At 43.7% G+C, this 26,611-nt stretch overlaps 2 protein-coding genes across 2 annotated transcripts in view; both read right to left on the minus strand.

Moving 5' to 3' along the window:
* wdr75 (WD repeat domain 75) overlaps nt 1-26,611 on the minus strand; it is a 137,126-nt gene that overhangs the window by 104,618 nt on the left and 5,897 nt on the right. The window lies entirely within an intron of this gene.
* Nucleotides 1,756-26,092, minus strand: LOC117388980 (MAGUK p55 subfamily member 4-like). The gene is made up of 22 exons (XM_033986530.1): nt 25,945-26,092; nt 24,438-24,604; nt 23,566-23,717; nt 20,282-20,298; nt 19,073-19,191; nt 18,642-18,719; nt 18,421-18,504; nt 17,536-17,667; nt 13,296-13,377; nt 11,895-11,980; nt 11,737-11,808; nt 10,810-11,006; nt 10,452-10,510; nt 8,700-8,741; nt 8,057-8,098; nt 7,781-7,819; nt 6,719-6,886; nt 4,827-4,907; nt 4,599-4,692; nt 3,475-3,583; nt 3,088-3,222; nt 1,756-1,941 (listed from the first exon to the last, which is right to left on the minus strand). The coding sequence occupies exons 1-22, from the start codon at nt 26,090-26,092 to the stop codon at nt 1,756-1,758; spliced, it is 2,289 nt and encodes a 762-aa protein (XP_033842421.1).

The following is a 26,611-nucleotide window of genomic DNA, read 5'->3' on the forward strand; positions in this document are numbered from 1 at the left end:
AAACACACGCGCAATCTTTATTTACAAAACACACGCGCATTCTTTATTTACAAAACACACACATTTTTTTCCTCACAATATTTTTATTGAATTATATAATTTTATACATACACAAAATGCATAAGTCATTAATAAAACTACAGTGGCACTTCAGTATACTGCCAAAAATCTAAAAATAAAAACGACGCCCTCATCAAAAGTGATTTCTGTAATAAATAACGATCAAATTGGACTGACACGTTTATGGACCAGTAATGATCATAGTTTGTGTTTATGGACCAATAATGATCATAGTTTGTGTTTATGGACCAATAATGATCATAGTTTGTGTTTATGGACCAATAATGATCATAGTTCGTGTGGATTTGACACAAACTATGACACAAACTGGATTATCTGTATTTTATCTGAAAACGATTGTTCTTTTAACACATTTATAAAGTTTATTTAAACGTGTTGAATCATTATTTATTATTAAACCTGCGCCTCATTCAGCCGTGTTGAGTCCGGTTGAAGACCTGTCTGCTGTTGCAGTGCATTGTGGGATATGTTGATCGGTCTAGTGACACCGATGCCCACTACGTCCCGAGGTGCATTGTGGGACAGTGTGGACATTTGGACAGTTTGAGCTCTGGAGGGGAGTGGGTGAATGAAGCAGGGATGTTTTCAATGAGGAGACAGTATGAGAGAGAACGTATTTAGAAACTAAATAAATAAATAAAAAACAACAATAATAATAATAATAATAATAATAATAATAATAATAATAATAATAATAATAATAATAATAATAATAATAATAATAATAATAATAATGTCCTCTCTGGTCTAAGTCCGTCATTGATAAATATCGATGTCACTTTTCTGACGGGGGGATTCTTAGTTTGAGGCTCATCCATGTGACCTGTAACTTGGCCTGGTGGAGCAACCTGTTTGCCTCCATGGAAATAAGTTTAAAGCCATACTGTGGAACATTTCCAGTAGACATCATTTCCATGGAGACAAACAGGTGGAGGACCCTCCCCACCACATCAGAAAAGTTACTTAGTGCAGCTTCAAAATGACTTGAATTCAGAGTATTTATCTTGGTTTTTCTTTGGCCTTGGTCCAGTCTTGGTCCGGTTTTTCTTTGGTCTTGGTCCAGTTTTTCTTTGGTCTTGGTCGGGTCTTGGTCCGGTCTTGGTTTGGTCTTTTTCTGGTCTTTGTTTGTTTTTTCTTTGGTCTTTAGTCTGTTCCGGTCTCGGTCCAGTCTCAGTCCAGTCTCAGTCCAGTCTCGGTCCAGTCTTGGTCCAGTCTCGGTCCAGTCTCGGTCCAGTCTTGGTCCGGTCTCGGTCCAGTCCCTCACAGGTCCAGTCTCGGTCCAGTCTCGGTCCGGTCTCGGTCCGGTCTCGGTCCAGTCTCGGTCCAGTCTCGGTCCAGTCCCTCACAGGTCCAGTCTCGGTCCAGTCCCGGTCCAGTCCCTCACAGGTCCAGTCCCTCACAGGTCCAGTCTCGGTCCGGTCTCGGCCCAGTCTCAGTTCAGTCTCAGTCCAGTCTCAGTCCAGTCTCGGTCCAGTCCCGGTCCAGTCCCTCACAGGTCCAGTCTCGGTCTGGTCTCGGTCCAGTCCCTCACAGGTCCAGTCTCGGTCCAGTCTTGGTCCAGTCTCGGTCCAGTCCCTCACAGGTCCAGTCTCGGTCCGGTCTCGGTCTGGTCTCGGTCCAGTCCCTCACAGGTCCAGTCTCGGTCCGGTCTCGGTCCGGTCTCGGTCCAGTCCCTCACAGGTCTTCTCTGGTCCAGCTCACAGGGACCCAGTTGTCCTGGTCCTGGGCTCGTTGGACCAGGGAGCAGAGCTGGAGACAGGACTGGTTCAGATCTCCATTCACTAAAACAGAGTCAAAGAACTGCCTGTACTTTAGTTCAATGAGTTTCGACGTTTCCTCCAACTCCACAAAGTCGTCCTCCTGAAATCACAAAACGACGTTAAATATTTTACTTCTGTGGGATTTTAACTTTAGATCACCATGTTTGAAAATATATTCACCGAAAACTACGTCTCAACATGTTTTATAAGGTTCACTTTCAAGTTGTTGAGTACAGTTTTGTCCCATGTTTTTGTATATTTATGGAAAGTTGTAGAAGTTGTCGTGTGTGAGCATGTGTGACGTCGGCGTGTGGGCGGAGCCTTGCACAGAATCTGAGAGTTAACCGTAAAGAGGGACAGAACGCTAAAATACGGTGAAATTTAAAACTGGATCTATGTAGTTTCTGAAATATTTAGGATGGATAAGCAAATTTACACAATAAACATCCAAAGCAACACGTTTTATAATATTTGGAACAAGTGGATCAAGTATTTCACCCCAACTGGAAATGATTTTTTGTACGATGATTGCATTTTGTTTTTCCTTTAAGCTTCCCACTTCTTGTAAATAGTTTTGTTTTTACTTTTAAGTCTTTTAATTTACCAAAATGGGATGAGACCAAAAAACATGGCAGGTCTATGAAAAGCACCTTTAAGAGACTTTGAATATGAAACAAACATTATTCAATTTTCACTGTGTTCTCACTAAAATAAAAATTGAATAAAAAAAATAAAACAAAATAAAACCTCTTCAGCCATGATTTAATGAGGAAACGTTATAACTCAAAGCTCAATTAAATCCATTTTGCGTCTTTAATACAGTGAATGTGTTTTTCTGTTTTTCTGTCACTTATTGTTTTATATTTTTTTAATCAGTGAAACTAAAACAGAAAATAGTTGGAACCATCCTAATTATTCACCAAAATGAGTTTATAAGAACGTTTAACAACTCTCAGAGGCCAGAGCGGAGTTTTGCCGTCACTGTAAAGCTAACAACAAGGATGCTAATGGTGCATTTCCTGATACGCGGACAATAAAACACTTTAAAATTAAATACTGACAGAACTCAGCCGATTTAAATAAATATGAAAAAGAATATAAGCAAAATGCAATCGATCTGCCTAAAAGTGGCTAATGTGGCTAATGTGGCTAACGTGGCTAATGTGGCTAAAAGTGGCTAATGTGGCTAACGTGGCTAATGTGGCTAACGTGGCTAATGCTACAGTGCTGGCCCTGGTGCCTTTACCGTAAACGTCCGGTTATAGCCGTGTTTGGTTAAGACGTGAGCCTTTCTCCGGGTTTCCCTCAGTTTATGAGAATCTGGGACTTTGACGAAAATGACAAAAGGTTTGAGCGTCTTCGTCCTCAGGGACTGGACACTCTGAAAAATATGTCACAAAAGACTTTGTACGGTCCTTTTACATTCAGAGGGTCAGAGGAGCAGAGGAGGGGGTCAGAGGAGCAGAGGGTCAGAGGAGCAGAGAGGGGGTCAGAGGGTCAGATGATGCAGAGGAGGGGGTCAGAGGAGCAGAGGAGGGGGTCAGACGGTCAGATGATGCAGAGGAGGGGGTCAGATGATGCAGAGGAGGAGGTCAGAGGGTCAGATGATGCAGAGGTCAGTAGATTGACTCACTCTTGGTTCGACGTCGATGACACAGATTCGTCCCTGTTGAAGAACTTCCTCTATGGCGTCAAAGCTGGTTCCGTACAGATGTCCCCTGTGCTCGCCGTACTCTACGAACCTGCACACAACACGTCTGTACGATCAATCAATCAATCAATCAATCAGCCATTAAAGCGTTGGTAGTTTTATTTTCTCTGTGACCTCTGTGCTTCTAGTTTTACATGTTTCAGGACTGACAGCTGATAAACACTTCCTGTTTTTAGACTAAGCAGGAAGTAAATGTTTTTATTATGTACTTTTCCTGTTATTGTTGGATTTTGTTTTATTAAAGTCAGTTGATTATCAGGAATCAAACATATCGAGAAGTTAACATTTGTCAATATATCCCGAATGGCTAGACCTTCGCCATTTTGTGTTTATTTCCATCAAACTCAAAATGTGTGTTATTTTTCCAGCAAGTAACTGTTGAACATCTCTGTATGTATAAAAGTTAGAAAAACATAAGAAACATTCAACATTTGCCAGTAAAAAGTCATATTCCATCCAATTAAAGGCCCAACCGGGACATCGACTGAATCAATGTCATGTGACTGATCCAATTTTACTGGATCGGCGTCGATATTTAACCCGTATCGTTTCATCCTTTCAAGTACATATATTTTTATTGTTATATTATTTATTACATTGTTTGTATCTAAATCAAATGTGTGAAAACGCTGCTAAAATTTGAGATATTAGTGACTTGAAGTTGGTTAAATCTAACAGAAAAAAGCCAACGACTATAAGACATACAGGTCAAAGGTCATGGAGAATATGACATCACAAGATTCTATCGAGCAATAATATTTAATGCAGATGGAGGACGGTTAAAATGAATATGGATAAAATGCAGATACTTGTTGTAACAGTGATTCTTGACTCTTGACTCTGATAGAAATGATCAGGTTCAACATTTGTGAATTTACCTTTTGGATATTTTATGGTAAAGTACAAAGTTATCAACAGGGAACAGGACTCTTACCCCGTCTTAGGGTATGACAAGTAGAATCATTTTTTATTCAACCAATCAAAACATTCAGACACTTGTGGTACTTAAACACAAAGGAGGAGCTAAGGATCATTATCAGTGTTACCTGTGGTTGGAGATCATGTGATCAAACTGCTCTCGACTCACAAAGACGTACTCTCGCCCGGTCTGCTCCTCCGCTCTCATCGGACGAGTCGTGTCTGAAAAACAGCAGACGACACAAGAGACACAGTGTGATGTACAGGAAATAGGACTTTTAAAGCTACAGGTTGGTTCTACCGCTGTTATATTGTTTATAAAATGTGCTAAACAGATAAAACTGGATTGGACTTACGTGGAACAGGTCCCTGGAAAATTAAAGGGTTAATTCTGATGAGTCTTTTCCTCAGTTCATTGACTCCAACACCAGATGCACCTGAGCAGAGGGACAACACGTCACAATCACTCAGAGTTAGGACAATTGCACATTTTTAAGTACCGTAATATAAGCCGCAGGTTTTCATATTGTAACGTGAGATATTTACACAGAAAGACGCTACACGGACGGTAAACTGTGCCTGAGAATTGGCACCGACACGACATCAACACAGGGTGAATATACCTGCAGGTTTAGAAAATAAAGCTGCACCAACAACTTTTATTTCCTTTTGTCGTCTTTTTACATTGACCAAGTTGGATTCATTGATGCCGAGCTCATGTGCAGTGGCTCTGTTTCCTTCTTTGATACCAAACGTACGTGCAGTGGCTCTATTTCCTTCTTTGTTGGTCAAACTTACGTGCGGTGGCTCTGTTTCCTTCTTTTAGGTCAAACTTACGTGCAATGGCTCTATTTCCTTCTTTGTTGGTCAAACTTAGGTGCAGTGGCTCTATTTCCTTCTTTGTTGGTCAAACTTACGTGCAGTGGCTCTATTTCCTTCTTTTAGGTCAAACTTACGTGCAGTGGCTCTGTTTCCTTCTTTTAGGTCAAACTTACGTGCAGTGGCTCTATTTCCTTCTTTGTTGGTCAAACTTACGTGCAGTGGCTCTATTTCCTTCTTTTAGGTCAAACTTACGTGCAGTGGCTCTATTTCCTTCTTTTAGGTCAAACTTACGTGCAGTGGCTCTATTTCCTTCTTTTAGGTCAAACTCACATGCAGTGGCTCTATTTCCTTCTTTATCTTAAAAACTGCATTGTATCCATTTCTTTGTGTGTTTTCCATGATGCGCAAAATGGTCGTTCAAAATCAAAACTAGTGAATTCTTCAGAGCAGAATCTTCCCCAACGTCTGTCTCACTTTTACATTCACAGCCAGAGAGCGCCCCCCGGTGGCCGTTATCCAGTAAAATTCTATAAATAAGCCACACTGCTGTATAGGCCGCAGGGTTCAAAGTGTGGAGAAAAAGTCGCGGCTTATAGTCCGAAATTTACGGTATTTGATTTGATTTGTGATTGTAGGATTCAAATTGAAATCTAATATTGGATGAACGATTTGTCTCCATGGAGATTGCTTTACCTGTAATGTTCCACAGTTTACACCATAACTGCTCATTCACCTCAGACATGTCAGACTCTCGATATAAATATATTTGGCCCATGAGATCATATCAAATGTGTATTAGAGCTGGCCCGTCGCCCGCTGCACCAGTATAGCGCATGCACCTGCATCCCAGAATGCTTTGCAAATGTGTTTGTGTGTGTCACTCAAATTGAATCCACCCCTTCTGAAAAACCTGTTTTTACCTGTTCAAAACAACTATTCATTTATTAAGAGAAAAGGCTGTGGTGGAAACAGACTCACAACGGAATTCATCTGGAGCGCCGCAGCACCTTCCTCGGCATCGCCTTCGCTAGCACTGCCTTCGCTAGCACCGCCTTCGCTAGCACCGCCTTCGCTAGCACCGCCTTCACTAGCACCGCCTTTGGCACCACCGCCCAGCCCGGTCTGAGCTCCTCTCGTTACTTTGAATTATTTTCAATAATCACAGCCATCGGACCAGAGCTGCACCACACGTGATCCCACACCAAAGTAACACTACAGGCATTTGTAGCAAAAAAAAAAGTCCTGTAACTGAATGAATGCAAAATAGATATGAACATTAAATGCCAAACTGTGGAACATTCAAGGCAGTAACATTGTCATGGAAACAAGCAGGCGGCAGATGATAAGATGTAGAGCAATCTTTAAAATGGCTGTATGATGCATAATGAGAATACAGACAGAACATTAAGGAGTATTTTTGTCTCACCCACAAGAACGATGAGTCTGTGCATGTCCTGCAGGGGGCGCTGGTACAGAGTCACTTCCTCATAGGGTGTGGCCAAAGCACTGTTACCAGGGCAACAGGATGAACATGACTGTCTCCTCCTCCTCAACGAGCTCCTCCGCCAGAAACGAAAACTTCTGCGAAAACCAGCTGAGAAGAGACAGGAAAGAGTACTAAGACCGGAATAAACAAAACCAGGACTAAACCAGGGCTAAACCAGGGCTAAACCAGGACTAAACCAGGACTGAACCAGGACTACACCAGGACTAAACCAGGACTAAACCAGGACTGGACCAGGACTAAACCAGGACTAAACCAGGACTGGACCAGGACTAAACCACGACTGGACCAGGACTAAACCAGGACTAAGCCAGGACTGAATCAGGACAAAACCAGGGCTAAACCAGGACTAAACCAGGACTGAACCAGGGTAAACCAGGACTAAACCAGGACTAAACCAGGACTAAACCAGGGCTAAACCAGGGCTAAACCAGGACTAAACCAGGACTAAACCAGGACTGAACCAGGGTAAACCAGGACTAAACCAGGACTGAACCAGGATTGAACCAGGACTGAACCAGGACTGAACCAGGGTAAACCAGGACTAAACCAGGACTGAACCAGGACTAAACATGGACTAAACCAGGACTAAACCAGGACTAAACCAGGACTTAACCAGGACTAAACCAGGACTAAACCAGGACTGAACCAGGACTAAACCAGGACTAATCCAGGACTAAACCAGGACTAAACCAGGACTAAACCAGGATTAAACATGGACTAAACCAGGACTAAACCAGGACTAAAACCAGGACTAAACCAGAACAGAATTACAGGACTAATCCAGATTTGAGTTTAAACGAGGACTTAAACAGTAATAGAGCAGTAGAACTTTCAAAAGGACAGTGTTTCTGCTCTTTCAGTTCAGTTTCAGTTTATTCTTGCTGCTGTTTTATTGTTATTCATGACTTTAGTACATTTTTGTTTTAGTCTGAGACATGGTAAACTAAATTGCATTTTTAGTTCTGGAGCTGTAGGTCATACCGATGTACAGCTTGTCCATTTCATCTGCGTCACCTTCATCTATAAAAAAGAGGGCAGATAAATAAAAACATAAATAATAAACATGATTTCACTCAACAGTAACTATATTCATGAATTTACACCACTGTACTAAAGCTAAACGCTAAGCTACTGAACACACTTACCCACCCAGAGTTAAATCTTCTGCATCTGAGGAAGAAATAAGAAAACTGAGAATTATCATTTTAAAATGTTGTGACAAAACAAAATTCCAGTTTTGCAGACATTTGTACTGACCTGCGGCTACATTTTGGTCATCGATTTGTGTTTGGTCTTTCTCTGAAAACACAAGTAAATTACACAGGGGAAGTTAATGTTGGGTATAAGTATATGACCATAAGACACTCACCGATGTCGCCCAAACTCACTGTGAGCAGCAGGAAAAACAGACAAAATGTTTGATTAAGAAAGTAAAAATACTTCAGATATGATTGAAAGGAACTGCATGTGAGATTTAGATTTTTTGATTTCTAGTAAATGAAAAGTTCAATTCACTCGGGACACTCGGGTGAAGAGAGGGGCTGAGCTGTCAACTGATCACCACCTGGTGGTGAGTTGGTTTCGCTGGCGGAGGAGGAAGCCGGACAGACCTGGCAGACCCAAGCGTATCATGAGGGTCTGCTGGGAACGTCTTCAACTCCCACATCCGGGAGAGCTTCTCCCTGATCCCGGGGGAGGTTGGAGACATGGACTCTGAGTGGGCCATGTTCTCCACCTCTATTGTCAATGCAGCTGCTCGTAGCTGTGGTCATAAGGTCTGTGGTGCTTGATGCGGCGGTAATCCCCGAACCCGGTGGTGGACACCGGAAATAATGGATGCAGTCAAGCTGAAGAAGGAGTCCTATCAGGCCTTGTTGGCTCGTGGGACTCCTGAGGCAGCCGGACCCGGAGGAGGACTCGTTCATGACCCTGGCTGAAGTCACTGAGGTGGTTGGCAAGCTCCTCGGTGGCAAGGCTCCGGGGTTGGACGAGATCCGTCCTGAGTACCTCAAGTCTCTGGATGTTATTGGACTGTCTTGGCTGACATGTCTCTGCAACATTGGGTGGCGGTAAGGGACAGTACCACTGGACTGGCAGACCGGGGTGGTGGTCCCTCTGTATAAGAAGGGGGACAGGAGGGTGTGTTCCAATTACAGGGGAATCACACTCCTCAGCCTTCCCGGTAAGGTCTATTCCAGGGTACTGGAGAGGAGAATCCGACCGATAGTCGAACCTCGGATTAAGGAGGAGCAGTGTGGTTTTCGTCCTGGTCGTGGAACACTGGACCAGCTCTATACTCTCCATCGGGTCCTCGAGACTCATGGGAGTTTGCCCAAACAGTTCACATGTGTTTTGTGGATCTGGAGAAGGCATTTGACCGTGTCCCTCGTGGTGTCCTTTGGGGGGTGCTCTGGGAGTATGGGGTCCGGGGCCCTTTGCTAAGGGCTGTCCGGTCCCTGTATGACCGGAGCAGGAGCTGTGTTCATTGCCGGCAGTAAGTCAGACCTGTTCCCGGTGCATGTTGGACTCAGGGCTGCCCTTTGTCACCGGTTCTGTTCATTATATTTATGGACAGAATTTCTAGGCGCAGCCAGGAGCCGGAGGGGGCCTGGTTTGGGAACCACAGGATTTCATCTCTGCTGTTTGCAGATGATGTTGTCCTGATGCTTCATCGAGCCAGGACCTGCAGCACTGGGGCGGTTTGCAGCCGAGTGTGAAGTGTCTGGGATGAGAATCAGCTCCTCCAAATCCGAGGCCATGGTTCTCGACCGGAAAAAGGTGGTTTGCTCTCTCCGGGTGGTGAGTCTCTTCCCCAAGTGGAGGAGTTCAAGTATCTTGGGGTCTTGTTCACAAGTGAATGAAGGATGGAGCGTGAGATTGACAGGCGGATCGGTGCAGCGTCTGCAGTGATGCGGTCGCTGTATTGGTCTGTTGTGGTAAAGAAGGAGCTGAGCCGGAAGGCGAAGCTCTCGATTTACCGGTCAATCTACGTTCTACCCTCACCTATGGTCATGAGCTCTGGGTAATGACCGAAAGGACAAGATCGCGGATACAAGCGGCCGAAATGGGTTTCCTCCCCACCCCTTAGGGATAGGGTGAGGAGCTCAGTCACACAGGAGGAGCTCGGAGTAGAGCCGCTGCTCCTACATGTCCAGAGGAGCAGCTGAGGTGGCTTGGGCATCTGCTCAGGATGCCTCCTGGACGCCTCCCTAGGGAGGTGTTCTGGGCATGTCCCACCGGGAGAAGGCCCCGGGGAAGACCCAGGACACGCTGGAGGGACTATGTCTCTCAGCTGGCCTGGGAACGTCTTGAGGTCACACCAGTGGAGCTGGAGGACGTGTCTGGGGTGAGGGAAGTCTGGCAGTCTCTGCTTAGACTGCTGCCCCGCGACCCCGGATAAGCGGAAGAAAATGGATGGATGGAAAAATTCAATTCCATCCAAATCCAGTTGACAGAATTGAATTTTTCTTTTCCTGTGGATCACACCTGGACTGAGGGATTACACTGACAACAAGATAAACATCAAAATGTCTGTCCATATACGGAGAATGAGGAAACACAGGTTCAGTTGTTGATTGTAGAAGTTTTAGTAAAACATTCAGAGCGCAGGTTGCACACAGCTCCTTAAACATAAACCTGAAGAGCGACTCACGTGGTTTGATGCAGGTGTGAGACTGTAAAGGCTGACACCACCACAGCTCCCTCTGCTTACTGCAAAACAACAAAAGTTAAAACACTTCCTTTACTCTACAGTATGCTCTGAGCACAGTCGCACACTAGCTCATGTGTGTCAAAGCCCAAAACTGTCACTTTTATTAATTATATGTAGAATACTTCAGTTTGTCGTGTTTTAGTATTTATCATGTTTCAAAATTTGCATTAGCGTTAGCATTGAGAAACAAACCCATCTCAAATCAGACCTGAAATCTAGAGGTAATAATGGACTCAGACTTGAACTTTAACAGTCACATCAAATCAATAAGTATGTACTATAGTAGTATAGTCTGTACCTCTTCAGGTTGCTGGCGGAGGGGATGAGTCCGGCACAGGACCCAGAGGAGGGGAGTCTCCGCGCCTGCCACCACTGTCCGTCCGACTGGTCCACCACCTCCAGAATATCGGCCCGAGAGAAGCCCACACCTGCGGCGGGACACGGGATAGAGCTGTCCTCCAGGGGGCAGTAGTCCACCATCGCCCTCATGTACACCTCACAGAAACAGAAATGTGTTGGTGTCAGGATTTTTGAGGATGTTACTCTGGTTTATATTTGTTTTGGGTAAAACTGAAGCTAAACATGAATCCGTTTGTTTTTCATGAGAAGACAGCAACAGTGACCGTAAACCAGGACAACCAGGACCTGTCCTCCACCTGACCTGTCCTCCACCTGACCTGTCCTCCCTCTGACCTGTCCCCCACCTGACCTGTCCTCCGTCTGACCTGTCCTCCATCTGACCTGTCCTCCGTCTGACCTGTCCTCCACCTGACCTGTCCTCCCTCTGACCTGTCCCCCACCTGACCTGTCCTCCGTCTGACCTGTCCTCCATCTGACCTGTCCTCCACCTGACCTGTCCTCCACCTGACCTGTCCTCCCTCTGACCTGTCCCCCACCTGACCTGTCCTCCGTCTGACCTGTCCTCCGTCTGACCTGTCCTCCGTCTGACCTGTCCTCCATCTGACCTGTCCTCCATCTGACCTGTCCTCCCTCTGACCTGTCCCCCACCTGACCTGTCCTCCGTCTGACCTGTCCTCCCTCTGACCTGTCCTCCATCTGACCTGTCCTCCATCTGACCTGTCCTCAGAGGTTTAATGCCATACTGTGGAAAATCCTAGGCAAAGCTAACACAAGGAGACAAGCAAGTGAATGCCCCTCCTTCTGAAAAGTTCCATAGTACACCTTTAAAGCATGAAGTATTTTAGATAAACGCGTTGAGACTTACTGACTTCTGACTGCTGCAGTTTTGACTCGAGTTGGGGATGACTTTGAACAAGATTGTGCCGCGTGATTTAACCTGAAACACAAAATTCACACTTAATCATTTTATAATAGTTTTGTTTAGTTAAAAAGTCCAATTGTTTTGATTTAGATCATTTTTACCAGCATTTTTATGACTTGTTCTGGATCTAAACCTGCCACTGAGTTTCCATTCACCTCCAGCAAAACATCTCCAGCGTTAAGTAGACCTGGTCCACAAACGAAAAGACAAAACATCTCAGCGTTAAGTAGACCTGGTCCACAAACGAAAAAGACAAAACATCTCAGCGTTAAGTAGACCTGGTCCACAAACGAAAAGACAAAACATCTCAGCGTTAAGTAGACCTGGTCCACAAACGAAAAGACAAAACATCTCAGCGTAAAGTAGACCTGGTCCACAAACGAAAAGACAAAACATCTCAGCGTTAAGTAGACCTGGTCCACAAACGAAAAAGACAAAACATCTCCAGCGTTAAGTAGACCTGGTCCACAAACGAAAAGACAAAACATCTCAGCGTTAAAAACCCCAAAAAACAATTACATCTTAAACTTGTTCGGTAGTGACGCAAGGAATAAACCAGAACTAAACCGGGTCTGAACCAGAACTAAACCAGACCTAAACCAGGACTGAACCAGGACTAAACCAGACCTAAACCAGGACTAAACCAGGACTGAACCAGGACTAAACCAGACCTAAACCAGGACTAAAGCAAGACTAAACCGGGTCTGAACCAGAACTAAACCAGACCTAAACCAGGACTGAACCAGGACTAAACCAGACCTAAACCAGGACTAAACCAGGACTGAACCAGGACTAAACCAGACCTAAACCAGGACTAAAGCAAGACTAAACCAGGACTGAACCAGAACTAAACCGGGTCTACACCAGGACTAAACCAGACCTAAACAAGGACTAAACCAGGACTAAACCAGGACTAAACAAGGACTAAACAAGGACTAAACAAGGACTAAACCGGGACTAAACCAAGACTAAAACAGGACTAAACTTGGACTAAAACAGGACTTAACCAGGTCTAAACCAGAACTGAACCAGGACTAAACCAGGACTAAACCAGGACTTAACCAGGTCTAAACTTGGACTAAACCGGGACTAAACCAGGACTAAAACAAGACTAAACTTGGACTAAAACAGGACTAAACCAGAACTGAACCAGGACTAAACCAGGATTGTCGCCTGCTCTTCCAGCCTGATTCATAAAATATCCACTTAAATATTTGCCTTGATGAGTAACTTAAAAGGTTTATACAATAATTTATCATTAGGTTTATTCAGTGACAGTAAAAACATTGTCATTTTAAACATTATCAGTCGTTTTTCCTCATATTATCTCTGTGTGTTAGTTGTGTATCAATGCTAACGCTAACGCTCATTTTGAGGCATTATAAATATTAAAACGACAGAACAAACTGAAGTATTCTATGTTTTCTGATTTTAATAGACGTGACTGTTTGCGACACACAGAGCTAGCTAGCGTGCTATTCTAAAGTGCACTTGTTTCTCACCGCTGCGATCCGCCAGTCCGCCGTGAATGACTCTGGCGATGTAGATCTGTCCATTTTTTTCATCCCGTTTTATTGTCGCGCCCTATTAAACAATCACACAAAATGCTAGTGCTAATGCTAGTAACAGGTACAAATGAATACATAATAATAAAAAGAATGTGTACTTAATAAATGAATGTAAAGCCAAAAGCTACATTGTTTTAGTTAACTGCAGTGTCAAATTATTACTTTAAAAACCAAGACTGATCAAGGTCTAAACCAGGTCTAAACCAGGTCTAAACCAGGTCTAAACCAGGTCTAAACCAGGTCTAAACCAGGTCTAAACCAGGTCTAAACCAGGTCTAAACCAGGTCCAAACCAGGTCTGAACAAGGAACTATTTTGCATCATTGACCAGATAAATATATTAATAAAAACAACATTTGATTTATTTATTAGAAAATAAAACAAGTCTACATCCATACATAGCAGCGTTCAGTTTGACAACATTTTATTCAACAAAGTCATGACATTTAATCTGGAGCGAAGCAAAAGTTTGAAATGTCCTGTCTTACGCAAAATGGACTCCCCTGAGCGTTAAGCCGTTTAGAATATCGTCCCACCAACAAAAACAGACCTGGAGTTGTGTTTTGTTTCATTCACACATGTTTGAGTCACTTTATTATTCGTCTGTTACATCTCCAAAGCTCAAAATGCTCTGTTCCACCTTGTGATGTCATCAAGTGGTAGTTTTCACGTTAACAGCTCCTTTTACCTTTAGTTCAGTAAAGACGGGAAATTCCAGGACTGAAATGATCAAAATGATTTTAGAAATGAAGGTGTGTGGAGTTTAAAAACACAGTGGAGCACTTCCTGTATCGCCACATGATGACATCACAAGGTGGAACAGAGTGTTTTTTTTTTTCAGTTTGAGAGAAGAAGAACTCAGCCTAAATCTGCAGGTTTGTTGGTGTGTTAAGGAATGAAACAAAACACAACTCCAGGAACTTATATATCTGAACTTATATAACAAAAAACAAAAAGAACTACCAAAGTGCCTTAACAAAATAGATTGTTTTGTAAAACCTTTTCTTCTTTCTGCTCACAACTTGCCATTTTTCTTTATTCACAAACTTTCATATAATGATACATAACAAATGTATAAAGCCTTTTCATATGATAAATAAGAAGAAATACCATAACCACAAACGCTAACTACTTCTTTTTCTTCTTCGTCATCAAGCAGCTGGTGTTACAGTCCTGTTGGTCACTAGAGGGCGCACTTGACACAGAGCCGTTGTTTAGCCTGATTTGTCCATTACTCCTCCCACCAAACGTCACTGACTTTTTGGGGTCACTTCTTCTCGACGGTTTGTAGGCATCTGGGTAAAAATGAAGCGAATTTGACGAATTAGAACAAGAGCTAGAGGAGGAAGAGGTTGACAGAGGATGCTGTTGATGCGGTTTCGGGGCTTTACGAACTATTTTTGGAGACAAAGATGAAACTCTTCTCGGAGGTTGGGGAGGTGTTCGTTGTTTTTGTTTCGGACGACTTTGCGGTGACAAAGTTTGGCTTTTACTTGCGACAATCAACCCTTGAAGTTTATCCACGACGTCAACCAGTAAGTTCAGCGCTTGGGTGTTCTCCTCTACGCTATCTGTCATCAGCTCCGTCGCGGCGGCCATTTTGTGCCCAAGATGGCGGACGTCCTCGTTGCTAAAAGCTCTAGCCACGTTTTGCACGACAGACCTCAGCTCGTCTATGCTGTGTTGCTTGCGTAACGTGGGGCGTCTCTGGCTGAATTGCGAGAAGTTGCAGTAGATGTTTTGATGATCTTCTTTGTGTCTGGGGCCGTGTTGTATGGGATTAGCGCTGCCCCCTTGTGGAGAAAAAGAGCGATGCATGGCTGGACTGCAGGGTAGAGAGCTGGAGGCGTAGCTCAGAGCAGGGACTGTCCAATAATGAGGTTCATATCTGCTGGTCTTTTTGTGCAGAGCTGGAGAGTTGGGGAGGCTCAGGCTGCAGACGGGGACTGGAGGAGGAGGGAACGAATATTCATCAGGGCTGTCGCTCCGTTTAGGTCCGTCTGATTCGAAAGCACAAGAGAACACGACTGAAAATACAAACTGAAACTAAATATTTACACTTTTAGAGTTGATGACACGAGAAATGAAGATGGAGTTTGTCATTGTAGGTTCTGAACTTTTGATGTTGGAACAGTGATGAAGAGGATAAATGAAAGAATTAATTATGAAACAAAACACTGTCTGATGATTCAAAAACAGAAAAGGCTGAATATTTCACTCTTTCCATTCCTAAGATGAATACTTGGCGTAGTGATCGTACATATTTGTGTTTTATCCTTGGGAAAGATGCTCCATCCACTGAACAAAAACACTTTATATTTATACTTCTGTTTAAATCATGTGTGTCAAACTCAAGGCCCGGGAGCCAAATGCGGCCCGCCACGTCATTTTATGTGGCCCGCGACGGTAAATTAAAAGGCATGACTGTCATTTTAAAATAAATCCATGCTGCTTTAATGTGTGCATCAGCCATAAACTCATGAGGAATATTTGATAATAATGATCCCAACATGTTCAGGAAGATGATAAGTGTGGACACGGAGGGCAGTTTCAAGAACGTTGAAGTTTGTGCTTCAAGGAGAAAAACCTGCATGTTTTTTATGTTATGAGGCATTGTCGGTTGTGAAAAAGTACAATGTACATCTGCATTTTGACACCAAACACGGAGCTGAGTATGCAAACGTCAGCCTTCAAGAAAAACAACAAACTGCCCAATAATGAAAAGGCTGTTTTTGAAGCAGTGCTGAAGGTTTGTGAGCAGATGTGCCCCGAGACACTTTTAAAAATGTCTGTAACTGTGTATCCACTGATAAACTGAAATATTTCCAACTTGAATAAGCAAGTTATTTAACAACAGAAAGAGTTATTTAACAAGTTAATAAGTAGTTACATTTATTTTACATGACATTTGTTTACATTTAGTGACATTTATCCTGCTGCACAGTTATATCTGGCCCTCGATGGCGGCCATTTTGCTCATGTGGCCCTCAGTGAAAATGAGTTTGACACCCCTGGTTTAAACCAATTAAGAAAACGCAATCAATATTAGCGTCCAATTATTTATCCGTCCAATTTGTCCAGAGACGGCAGAAAGAGCGAAACCATGATCGAGGACACCAACAAAACAATGGTATATTAGTACGATGCTTATTGAGGGGAGTCTTGATGGATGGATGATCAAAATGGATGACACGGTGATTTCAAATGATCTTTTTTCCTCCTTCTTACCGCCGTAGGGGGAGGGGCTACATGCAGAGGGAGCTGATTGGTTGAGCCCCGTCTTCCACAGCTGAGGGCAAACGCAGCCGCTTCCTGTGGACTGGTACCGGGGCAGGAAAGGCTTAACTGTGTCTCCGTGGTGAAATGGGAGGAGTCGAGCCACAGCTTGGGGCGTGGCTAGCTCCCCCCCTGACCACGCCCTCCTCCTCTGTGGCTCACGGTGCAGACTTCCATACTGATGTTAAACAAATGGTCAGAAGGATTAGTGGAAGTAAAAGGCTCTGTGCCCAGTGTTGAAGCATAAGTGAGGGACATGTTGGGTTGTACTGAACCACGTCACAAAAACAAACATTTAAGGTATGAACATTTGTTTCTGCACAGTTCTCATCCAACAAAATACCTTTGGGCTGCACATGATTCTTTTCATGGTATAAAAACATATTGTAAAAGCATTTAATTATAGATCATTTTATTCTCTTGAAAACCAGGAAGTGATCTGGTCTGAAACTCTGAACATTTGACTAACTGAAAATTTTATGAGACGTGATGACAAAACCCTGAGCTCCAATGATTGATCTATTTATATTTTGGTACCGAAAAGACCGAGAATGAAGTAAGTCCAGAGCAAAGCCGGTGGTAGTGAACACGGTGGTTTATTGGCAAAGTTCCATTTTGGACATAAGTGAGTAAAGACGCTGAAACGAATCACTCCAGAAACAACTTCAGTGGGTGAGAAGGGGAAAAAACTATAACATTTTCCATAATAGGTGCACTTTAAACCCATAAAGATTTTTTATTTGCAATTTAACAAAAAAAAGTCTGCTGCTACAAATCATATGCTTTTAGTTTATTATGATTTAGATTTTTATTCAACTCAATTTTACTCAAAAAATATTTAATGTACAGAACAGCCCTGTGTAAATATCTACTGAAACAAAAACAAACTAAAATCTCACCAGAGGTTGGTTGTTCTTGACGAGACACACGATGCGCACAGCCTCCTCATCGTCCGGCAGGTCGTCGGGCAGAGGCTCCAGGACCGGGTCAAAGTCCTGCTGAGCCACAGTGTCATGTGACCGGAGCAGGGCCTGGGCAAATACAAAGGTGGTTTCATCAGAGAACATGACCTTAGTCTTGTATTTTAACTGCCCACTGTGCTTAGACTGGACATTGTGGATTAATACGGTTCTATCGGTTGATTGATTGTCACATCTCATTGTGTTCATACCTTTCCTAACTAGAAGCACTGGTCTGTCTGAAGCTCTGATACTCAAATTATTCTTTAATCTCAGTTAGCAACATTCTGACCTGAAAGAACCGACTTATTTGGAACCGGTGGCGTTCACGTGATGTTTTATGGTCAGAACTCTCAGGTGGAGTTTGCTGTTTGACTTTGCAGATTTGTTGTTCGTCTGTCTGACACAAAGTTCTTAGTTTTATCTGTCAGCACTTATAGCTTCACAATAGCTTCAGAAAGTGGTGTCACTGTTCAACTGTAAATATGTGAGTGTTGTCAGTTGAAATGACTTTAAACCATAAGATTATAGAGCAAATTTGTGTCGAGTCAACACTTAACAAATAATAAGGTTCAGCAAAGTCTTTGAAAGCCACACAGAGCCACTGAAATCATGACGTCATCCAATTATAGGACATGAACCAAAAAAGGATTGGCAGCTTTTTTGAGAAGAATCAGTTGGAGGTCACGATTCTGTGGTGGAATTTGCTGTTTCTGTGCCAATGCCCCAAACCAAACATGTGATAGTTGTCATTTGAAAGGACTTAATGTGGCAGGTTTGTCCTGACAATCCCAAACAAACACTGAAGTTCTACTGAGCTGAGACCTTCACGTGAGGAGAGCAGAGGAGTCTGAACAGCTCTCTGGCTTCAGATGACGGACGCTGGATCTTCGACATCGCACACATTATCTGCAAGAGAGAAATGAGTACAACTATGTGAGGTTTAAATAAAAAGATTGTTTATGTATTTGATCTTGAAGCATCTAATGAACACAAACGCTGACTTTTCAGTGCAGCAGAACAAATATTTTCACCGTTTCGTGTACCTCGTGTGAGAGTCCAGCGGAGTACGGCAGCAGAGGAGTCGGCCTCAGTCTCTTGAACTGCAGAAGACTCTCATAAATCTGCCAGAATGAAAGACAAAGATACAGATTAATATGACCATGTTTTAAAGAAGACAAAATAAGCGTAATGTGCACCACCACCAACACTCATAACATTCATACATAGGCCGTGTGAGTGAAGCATCTTGGGTAATGACACAGTGATAGTTGTGCCAGTGGCGCCCCACTGTGGCCTCTAGTGTTCCCAGCAGTCTCCTGTCCAAGTGCTAACTGGACCAGCCCTGCTTCACTTCAGAGATCATCTGAGATCAGGCTCTGACAGGACGTTTGGCCGCCATATTGTCTCCATAGTGTGTGTTGTACTCTAGGCTCACATCTGAAGTTAATGTTTTATATCTGTGTAATAGTTTTACCTTGAGCAGAGCACTGAGCCACGGCACGCTCAGTAACTCCTGCAGAATCTGAGCTCCACTGTTGCTGCTGACGACCAGATCGACATCCTGCACCACACTGGACAGCACCTCGCTCACTCCTGACAGGAAGCAAAGGCAATGATAATATAAAGAGAAGAAGAGAGATAAAAGCATGTATTTGTCCAATATTAGGCACATTTACATTTCCAGTAAAAATCAGACGACTAGAATAATCAGGTGAGTCTGAATAGTTAGATCTGATTTTTGCAGTGTGTTTACGTGCACATAACGCACAGAGTGAACCCGGGCCACTCCTGTGTGGGACTGAATCTGCACACGGGGAGCGCACATGTGATAACTATTCATTTATTACGGGCAAACGCTGTGGTCAGCTCCGGCGTCCTGCAAAAACAGACCAAATGATTCCTTCCTTTGGTCTATTTTTGCCGCACTGCACGGGATATAGTGCCTCTCATCTTTTAATTATTCCAGAGCTGCACCTCGTTCAGCCTGAGCCCGGGGTAAGACCTGATCAAAAACACCTGGTAATACGTGTCACTTAATTCGAACATTTAGGAATAGTTGTATTTTGAAGACACTACAGTAAAATATAATAGTGTTGTTTTGTACATCTTTCCTTGTCAAAGTCTGCACAGGTTTGAACAACCAGAAAGAAATCAGTTTACTCACACCAGATAGAAATGTTCACATGACATTACAATAATCGGATTTCTCCAGAAATCAGATAATGATCAGGTTTCGGGGCGTCAGTAAACACAGTGTAAATGTTGGAATAGCGTAGAATAGACAGACTTTGAAGAGTTGGGTGAAATGTTCCTACAGGGTCAATAACACACACCTTCAGGAGAACAGGAGGCGGTGATGTCATTTAAAACCCAGTGATTTGGGGCACTGAAGGAGCAGATCACATAGGCAGATGTGTGAGGTGCAGAGTCCGGATTAAGACGTGACCTTTGACCCACAGAGTCTAATCCCACTGAATTAGTCCTCACGCAAGATTACACACAAATTAAAGATGCCATGACAGGGCGGTTATCCTGCCTCCTCCCTCTCACCAGGAGGTTGTGGGTTAGACTCCTGTTCTGAGTGGAGTGTGCATGTTCTCCCTGTGTTACTGTGGCAGAGTGGTTATCCTGTCTCCTCTCAGTGAGGAGGTTGTGGGTTAGACTCCTTCTACATCTTCCTTACCTTCCTCCATTGTTTGTTTCAAGGCATCATGGGATCAGAAACAGGAGCCTGTAAGTCAAAGAGCAGTACAGACAGAAAAACTGAGTGTGAGTGAGATTATAACACACATAGACCACTTAATATTAAAACTGTTTCAATGACTTCCCATTCAAAACTGCAGAACTAATACGACCCACCTACAGCAAAAGAGCACATTTTCTTTTCAGTTTTTAATTTTTTAATAAAAAGAAAAAGAAAAATGACTTGAATAATCACGAGTGCGTACAGTGGTGGGCAGGGATAGAACAATACAGTATTACTCAGACATGCAAGAATCAATCAAGCTCATGATGAGACACTTTATAACACGGTTAAAAGCTCATAAATGTTGATTTCCCCTTGTATGCCCACTTGAAGTATTTGACACAAAATATGAAAATGACACAATATATAATGTGTTTGTTTATTTAATTATTCTAATACTCGTTCATCTAAGTATTAGACATTATTGATTGCAGGGTCTGCTGTATAAAAACAAAAGTCAGTCACTTTATACCTCTACACCTCTTCACTGTGGGTTTATTTCAGGACAGACTTACAGGTTACGCTCGCTGCTCATCTCCTCCTCCCTACTCCCTATTTCAAAGTGTAGTGCAAAGTCATAATCTGAGTTTTACTACCACAGAACTATGTGATCGAACGTTTACCCTCTCACCGTGTTTGTAACTATTAGGAGGACATATGCACCAATCTTTTAAAGTTGTTTCTGTGGAAAAGTTTTGCCCAAGTGCACAATGGCAGATGTCAGAATGAAGTGACAGGTCCAACTGCCCCTGACAGATTTAACCCCGCTCAAATGTAATTACTCCGACCCAGCTGGTTTCGCCTGGTTTGATCCCTGTTCAGTCTTTATTTACAAGTTGTGCATTTTAGTCCCTCTTGTCCTATTTTAGATTGCAACAAGGCTTAGACCTACACCAATTTATTAAAAGCTGAACTTCTCTGGTGGAGGGAATGCCACCTCCACCCTTTGTCTCCGTGGAGATGTTATGGCTTTGTGTGGAATGTTCCTTAGTGTGGTATTTAACCCATCTGTCTAGAATCTCATCACATTTCCTGGCTTAAATAGTTGAAAAACATGCCTTCTGTGGGTAAGAAGGATCCCTTTCCACAGATCTAACCTGTAACTTGAACTTGTGGTGCTGTCTGCTTCTCTCCATAGAGTTTATTGGCATACTGCGGAACATTCAAGGCAAAGCAAAAACACCTGCATGGAGATTGGGTACCCTCTATGAGCTTCCAAAAACATTTTGAGCCTTACCTATCAGCCTCTCCTACGTTTCCTCTTCACTTTCCCACCAAATCAGCTGTTATCCAACGTTAGCTTAGCCTCGGAGTTAGCGTCCGTGCGTTCGCAGTAGCTTGCTGTGTCTGGCGATGTGATTTTACTACCATAGGACCAAAACAGTCGCTAATCCTCGCTAATCCCTCTTGTTTGCTCCTCTTTCTACCTTTGTAATATCTTTTTTTTTTGTCTTTTTGTACATTTTAATACACAAAATAGACCAACATGTGTTCCACTCTCATTGCTCCCACGATGTAAAAAAAATGATTCAAGTAGTTTATTCATTGTTGATTTAACTGAAGTTTAAGTACCTGAACAGATCACAAATCTTCTTAGCGCGGCTATGCTTTTAGCTGCAGTGAACGCTCCCTTGAGTCGTTAAGAGTCAACATTAGGCACAGACACGTTAAGAGGTTGACACTGCACGCGTAGTAACAGTGACTGAACACAGTAACACTACGGTGATCTAGAATCAAAGCTGCCACTGGTTACTCTATATATAGGCCTCGACCAAGTTACCGTTTCAGTGGTCACTAGGTCAGTTCCATAGGATTAAGTGTGATCCTTCAGACCAGGGAGGGCTGAGAGAAAGAGCCTGTAGTTGTATGTAAAAATGCAACTGATTAAACTACATTTCATTTCGGTTGTTGGAGAGGTTAAAATATCAAGATTTTAGGAAGCTTCAATCTTTTGATGTCTGTAATGAGTTTCTACATACTTTTTATCATTCTGTTGTAGTCAGTGCTGTGTTTTTTGGAGTGGTGTGCTGGGGAAACAGCATTACTGTGCGGGACCGTAACAGGCTTGATAAACTAATCAGAAAGTGTGTGTCAGTGATGGATGGGAGGGTGGACTCTGTTGGGGAGCTGGTGGAGAAGAGGATGAGGAGTCTGATGCAGACCATCCTCAACAACAGCAGACACCCGCTGCACGAGAGTCAGCTCAGAGAAGCAGCCACAGTGCCATCTATCTATCTATCTATCTATCTATCTATCTATCTATCTATCTATCTATCTATCTATCTATCTATCTATCTATCTATCTATCTATCTATCTATCTATCTATCTATCTATCTATCTATCTATCACATTTTAATAATTGTTGAAATTACACCATGTTGTACTGTTTTACAATTATTGATGTCATGACTAAACAAATGAACAAAAAGATTAAAGTAGTATTTGAATAGTAGTGTAGTGTTCTGGTGTACAGCACAGGTCAAATTTATTCAGGTTGTTTATTTTCTGAACACAAGAGCGAAACAACAGCAGCCTCAGCTCACTAGTCCAGGGCTGGGCAAACTGTCTGACCCTCGGGCCACAGTGGGTCTAAAATGTGACAGAGGGGCGGGGCCAGGATATATATATGTTTATAGAGAGAATCTGCCCTCCTCAGTGTAGCCTCCATCTTGTTGAAGTGGGACAGGCCCACACCACGGACCGCACTTCCACCGCTGTCTTTGTACGTAGCTTATGTTACGCCTACTAAAGGTGACGGCTGGTGATTGATTAACTATATGTCGTTGGATGTGTGACCAAAGGTGTAAAATGGACAGTAAATTTATGATCTTTTTATTTTTCATTTTTCATAATTTAATAGAAGTAGAGTTAAGGCGTCGTCGTCACAGGCGTTCAGTTCTTTTTAGATTGAATGAAGTAAGTAATTGTCATGACGCCCGTTTGTTCCTGTCCTCCCGTGCTCTCTACCCCTCCCCGACCTGTCTGCCCAGAGCTGGGCGGAGTTCGAGACTTCTCCGCACGCACCTGGAGCGCATCAGCGTAATCACCGCCACCTGCTGAGTACTTGAGGGCTCGGCAGACTACACTCGGCGCCAGACCGTCCACGTGTAAACATCCCTGTCCTCGCTCATCCCCGCTCCTGCCTCTGCGCTCCGGCTCCGGTAAAGTCACCCCTCCGTCTCGCTACCTGTCTCCTCCTGGTCTCCGGTTTGCTGCTTACCTTCGGTCTCGGACTCCGCTCTCTGGACTACGCCGGACCAGCCTGCCCCGGTCTCGCCCTGCTCTTGCCTGCACCCCGGTCCCGGTTTCCTCGTCCCCGACCTGCACTCCGCCCGCCTGGTCTGCCTCCCGCTCCGTGATTCTCCGTGTGAACTTATATGAACTAATTAAGACTGACTTTCACTGCCTTTGTAAATAAACACTGTAACCTTGCCCCGAGTCTGCACCTCTTGGTCCTTCCCGCACCCGTTACGACAGTAATTCATGTATTCTGTGGAATATCAATAGGTAAATCTAAGGTTCCAGGTGATTGTTTTCCCGTTTGTAGCTACTTCATAACTTCAACCAAATATACTTTCTTAATACACTATAACAGAGACAGAGGTAACAATATCATTTTTACATTCATAGTTTATAAACCAGAGTTATATATGGGATGTTGTGTATTTTAATGGTCCGGTATTTGGGCCAGGTTTGATTTGATCCATGGCTAAATCACTTTAATACCAGTAGAGGGCGCTGTTTACTTCCTATGCTGCGCCAGTTAATTTCATCTTATTATTGTTATTACTGCAATAATAACATCTAATGATAATAATGTATTATTATTATTGTTATTGTCAGTGAATAACTGCACAGACCTTTATTCAATGTAACTGTTTCTTTCCCCAAACCAGCGCCGAAGAATGTACTGCAGAATTAACCTGAGTGTGCCAGAGCTGGAAAGGTTCTTTAATCATAAAGACACATGGCCTGAGCAGAGAATCCTTGGCAGTGCTAATGAGCCTTCTGGGGCTGGACTGACGGCATGGATGGGGGGCTGAGCTTGAGGTGTTGGTCTTCCTCTTCTGTCTGGAGAGTGGAACGTCATACCGGGTGGTCTCTCGAGTGTTTGGGATACCACGCTCCACTGTCCACTGCATCGTCCACAGGGTCACTGGGGAGGTGGTGGCCCTGCGTCACAAAGTCATCCACCTCCCTACCAATGATGACCTTGAGGCAGTGACCCTTGGGTTTGCACGGCTGGCGAGGCACAGGGCCTTTAGAAGAGCAGCCGGGGCAATAGAAGCTGCCATGTAAGAATCAGGCCACCCAGCGGCCCTGATGGTCAGAGCTACAGAAACAGGAAACTGTTTCCCAGCATCATCCTTCAGGCTGTGACCATCAGGGCTGCTTCATAGACACCTACATCCACATTTTTGACTTTGATGTAAAAATGTCTTTCCTCTCAGCACTGTGGTAAAGTTGTAAAATAGTCCTGGGCCATCGAAACGTTAACAGGTTTATAATTATCGTGATAATATCGTTAATCGTGATTATTTTGGCCACAATAATCATGAGTCTAAATTTTAATATCGTCTCATCCCTACATTAGACATACGACCTTTAATCGGACTTCAGTGAAAATATATTTTGTTGTCCTCTCTGTATGAAACACTCAGTGCTCACTATCCACTTTTCTTTTCTTTGTTAAGCTCATTTTTACAGAAGAATAAGAGAGTAACACACGAGAACAAGGTCGATGTAGCTAAGTGAGCCAGCGTTTGGGGAAAGGCATTACAGGGGAAAGGTAAATTGAACAAGGTTTACTCTTACCTATTTTAATATAATTTGGTCATGTTCAGCAGGCCGGATTAATAAGACCAACGGGCCGTGTGTCGCCCCCGGGCCGTAGTTTGCTCACCCCTGCACTAGAGTCAGTCTCTGGGTGGGTGCTCTGAAGGTGCTGAAAATATAAAAATGTGACCGTTTACTGCTACTTGTATTTTTATACTTTTATTCAACTTTTTTCCCCAAACTGCCACTTAAATGACATAAACTGTGATCAATATTTGGTACAGATACCTCAGATACCTTTTACTAATGTACTGAACTTTTACTGTTACTTTGCAGCATGTTCGTCACTGCGGGGTTGGGTTAGTGTGTTGTTGAGTGTCTCTAAAGGCTGGAGAGTGACCGCTGGGTGATAATTATTTCTGCTCCCTCAGGTCCAGTCTGTTTATGTACAACAAGAGACTGTTACATCAGACGACACAGCCTTTGCATCATTCATAACACAGACAGGTACTGGTAGTTATTTTTCATTTTTTTCAATAAACTATACACAATTATCTAATTGGATATGGTGCTGTACTTGATTTTTAGATCCAATTCCAATCATTTTTTTTCTAACTATTTCAACTTAAAGGAACTGTATGTAACCTGCTCTCTTACAGTTTTTAAAAGAGGTACTAAAATCACAACTTAACCTGCCGATAGAGGACTGTGAGTCGCAGTATATGAACAGGCCTCATGTGAAAGCTCAGAACCCAGAATTCAGGCCTGGGGTGGGTGCTCGAGAGCGAGCGCCTGGTGACAGGGCCTATCCAGGCCAACTCACCTTGTGGTGAGTTGGAGCCGCTGGCAGAGAAGGAAGTCAGGCCCAGGTGTACTGTGAGGGTCTGTTGGGAACGTCTGGTGGAGCCCTCAGTCAGAGAGGTTACATTCCGAGAGAGCTTCTTCCATATCCTGAGGGAGGTTGGAGACATGGGCCACGTTCTCCTCCTCTATTGTTGATGCGGGTAGTTGGCAAGCTCCTCATTGGCAAGGCTCCAGAGTTGAGGAGATCCGTCCCAAGTACCTTTAGTCTCTGGATGCTGTGGGGCTGTCTTGGCTGACACGTCTCTGCAACATCACGTGAAGGATGGGACTAGACCGCTGGACTGGCAGACCGGGGTGGTGGTCCCTCTGTATAAGAAGGGGGACCGTAGGGTGTGTTCCAATTACAGGGTAATCACACTCCTCAGCCTTCCCGGTAAGGTCTACTCCAGGGACTGGAGAGGAGAATCTGACCAATAGTCGAACCTCAGATTCAGGAGGAGCAGTGTGGTTTTCGTCCTGGTCGTGGAACACTGGACCAGCTCTATACTCTCCATCGGGTCCGGGTCCTTGAGGGTTCATGGGAGTTTTCCCAACCAGTCCACATGTGTTTTGTGGATCTGGAGAAGACATTCAACCGTGTCCCTCGTGGTGTCCTTTGGGGGGGTACTCTGCAAGTATAGGGTGTG

Source organism: Periophthalmus magnuspinnatus, chromosome 21 (genome assembly GCF_009829125.3).
Source record: "Periophthalmus magnuspinnatus isolate fPerMag1 chromosome 21, fPerMag1.2.pri, whole genome shotgun sequence".
NCBI lineage: Eukaryota > Metazoa > Chordata > Actinopteri > Gobiiformes > Gobiidae > Periophthalmus > Periophthalmus magnuspinnatus.

What these genes read in the sequence shown, in the direction of transcription:
- LOC117388980 (XM_033986530.1), bottom strand. Translation starts at nt 26,092, where the DNA reads ATGTCTCCAACCTCCCTCAGGATATGGAAGAAGCTCTCTCGGAATGTA. An exon ending in GGCTCAGTGCTCTGCTCAAG is followed by an intron (nt 18,720 to 19,072) that starts GTAAAACTATTA and finishes TCATTCTGGCAG; the next exon opens with ATTTATGAGAGTCTTCTGCA. An exon ending in CGGACTGGCGGATCGCAGCG is followed by an intron (nt 11,981 to 13,295) that starts GTGAGAAACAAG and finishes TTTGTGGACCAG; the next exon opens with GTCTACTTAACGCTGGAGAT.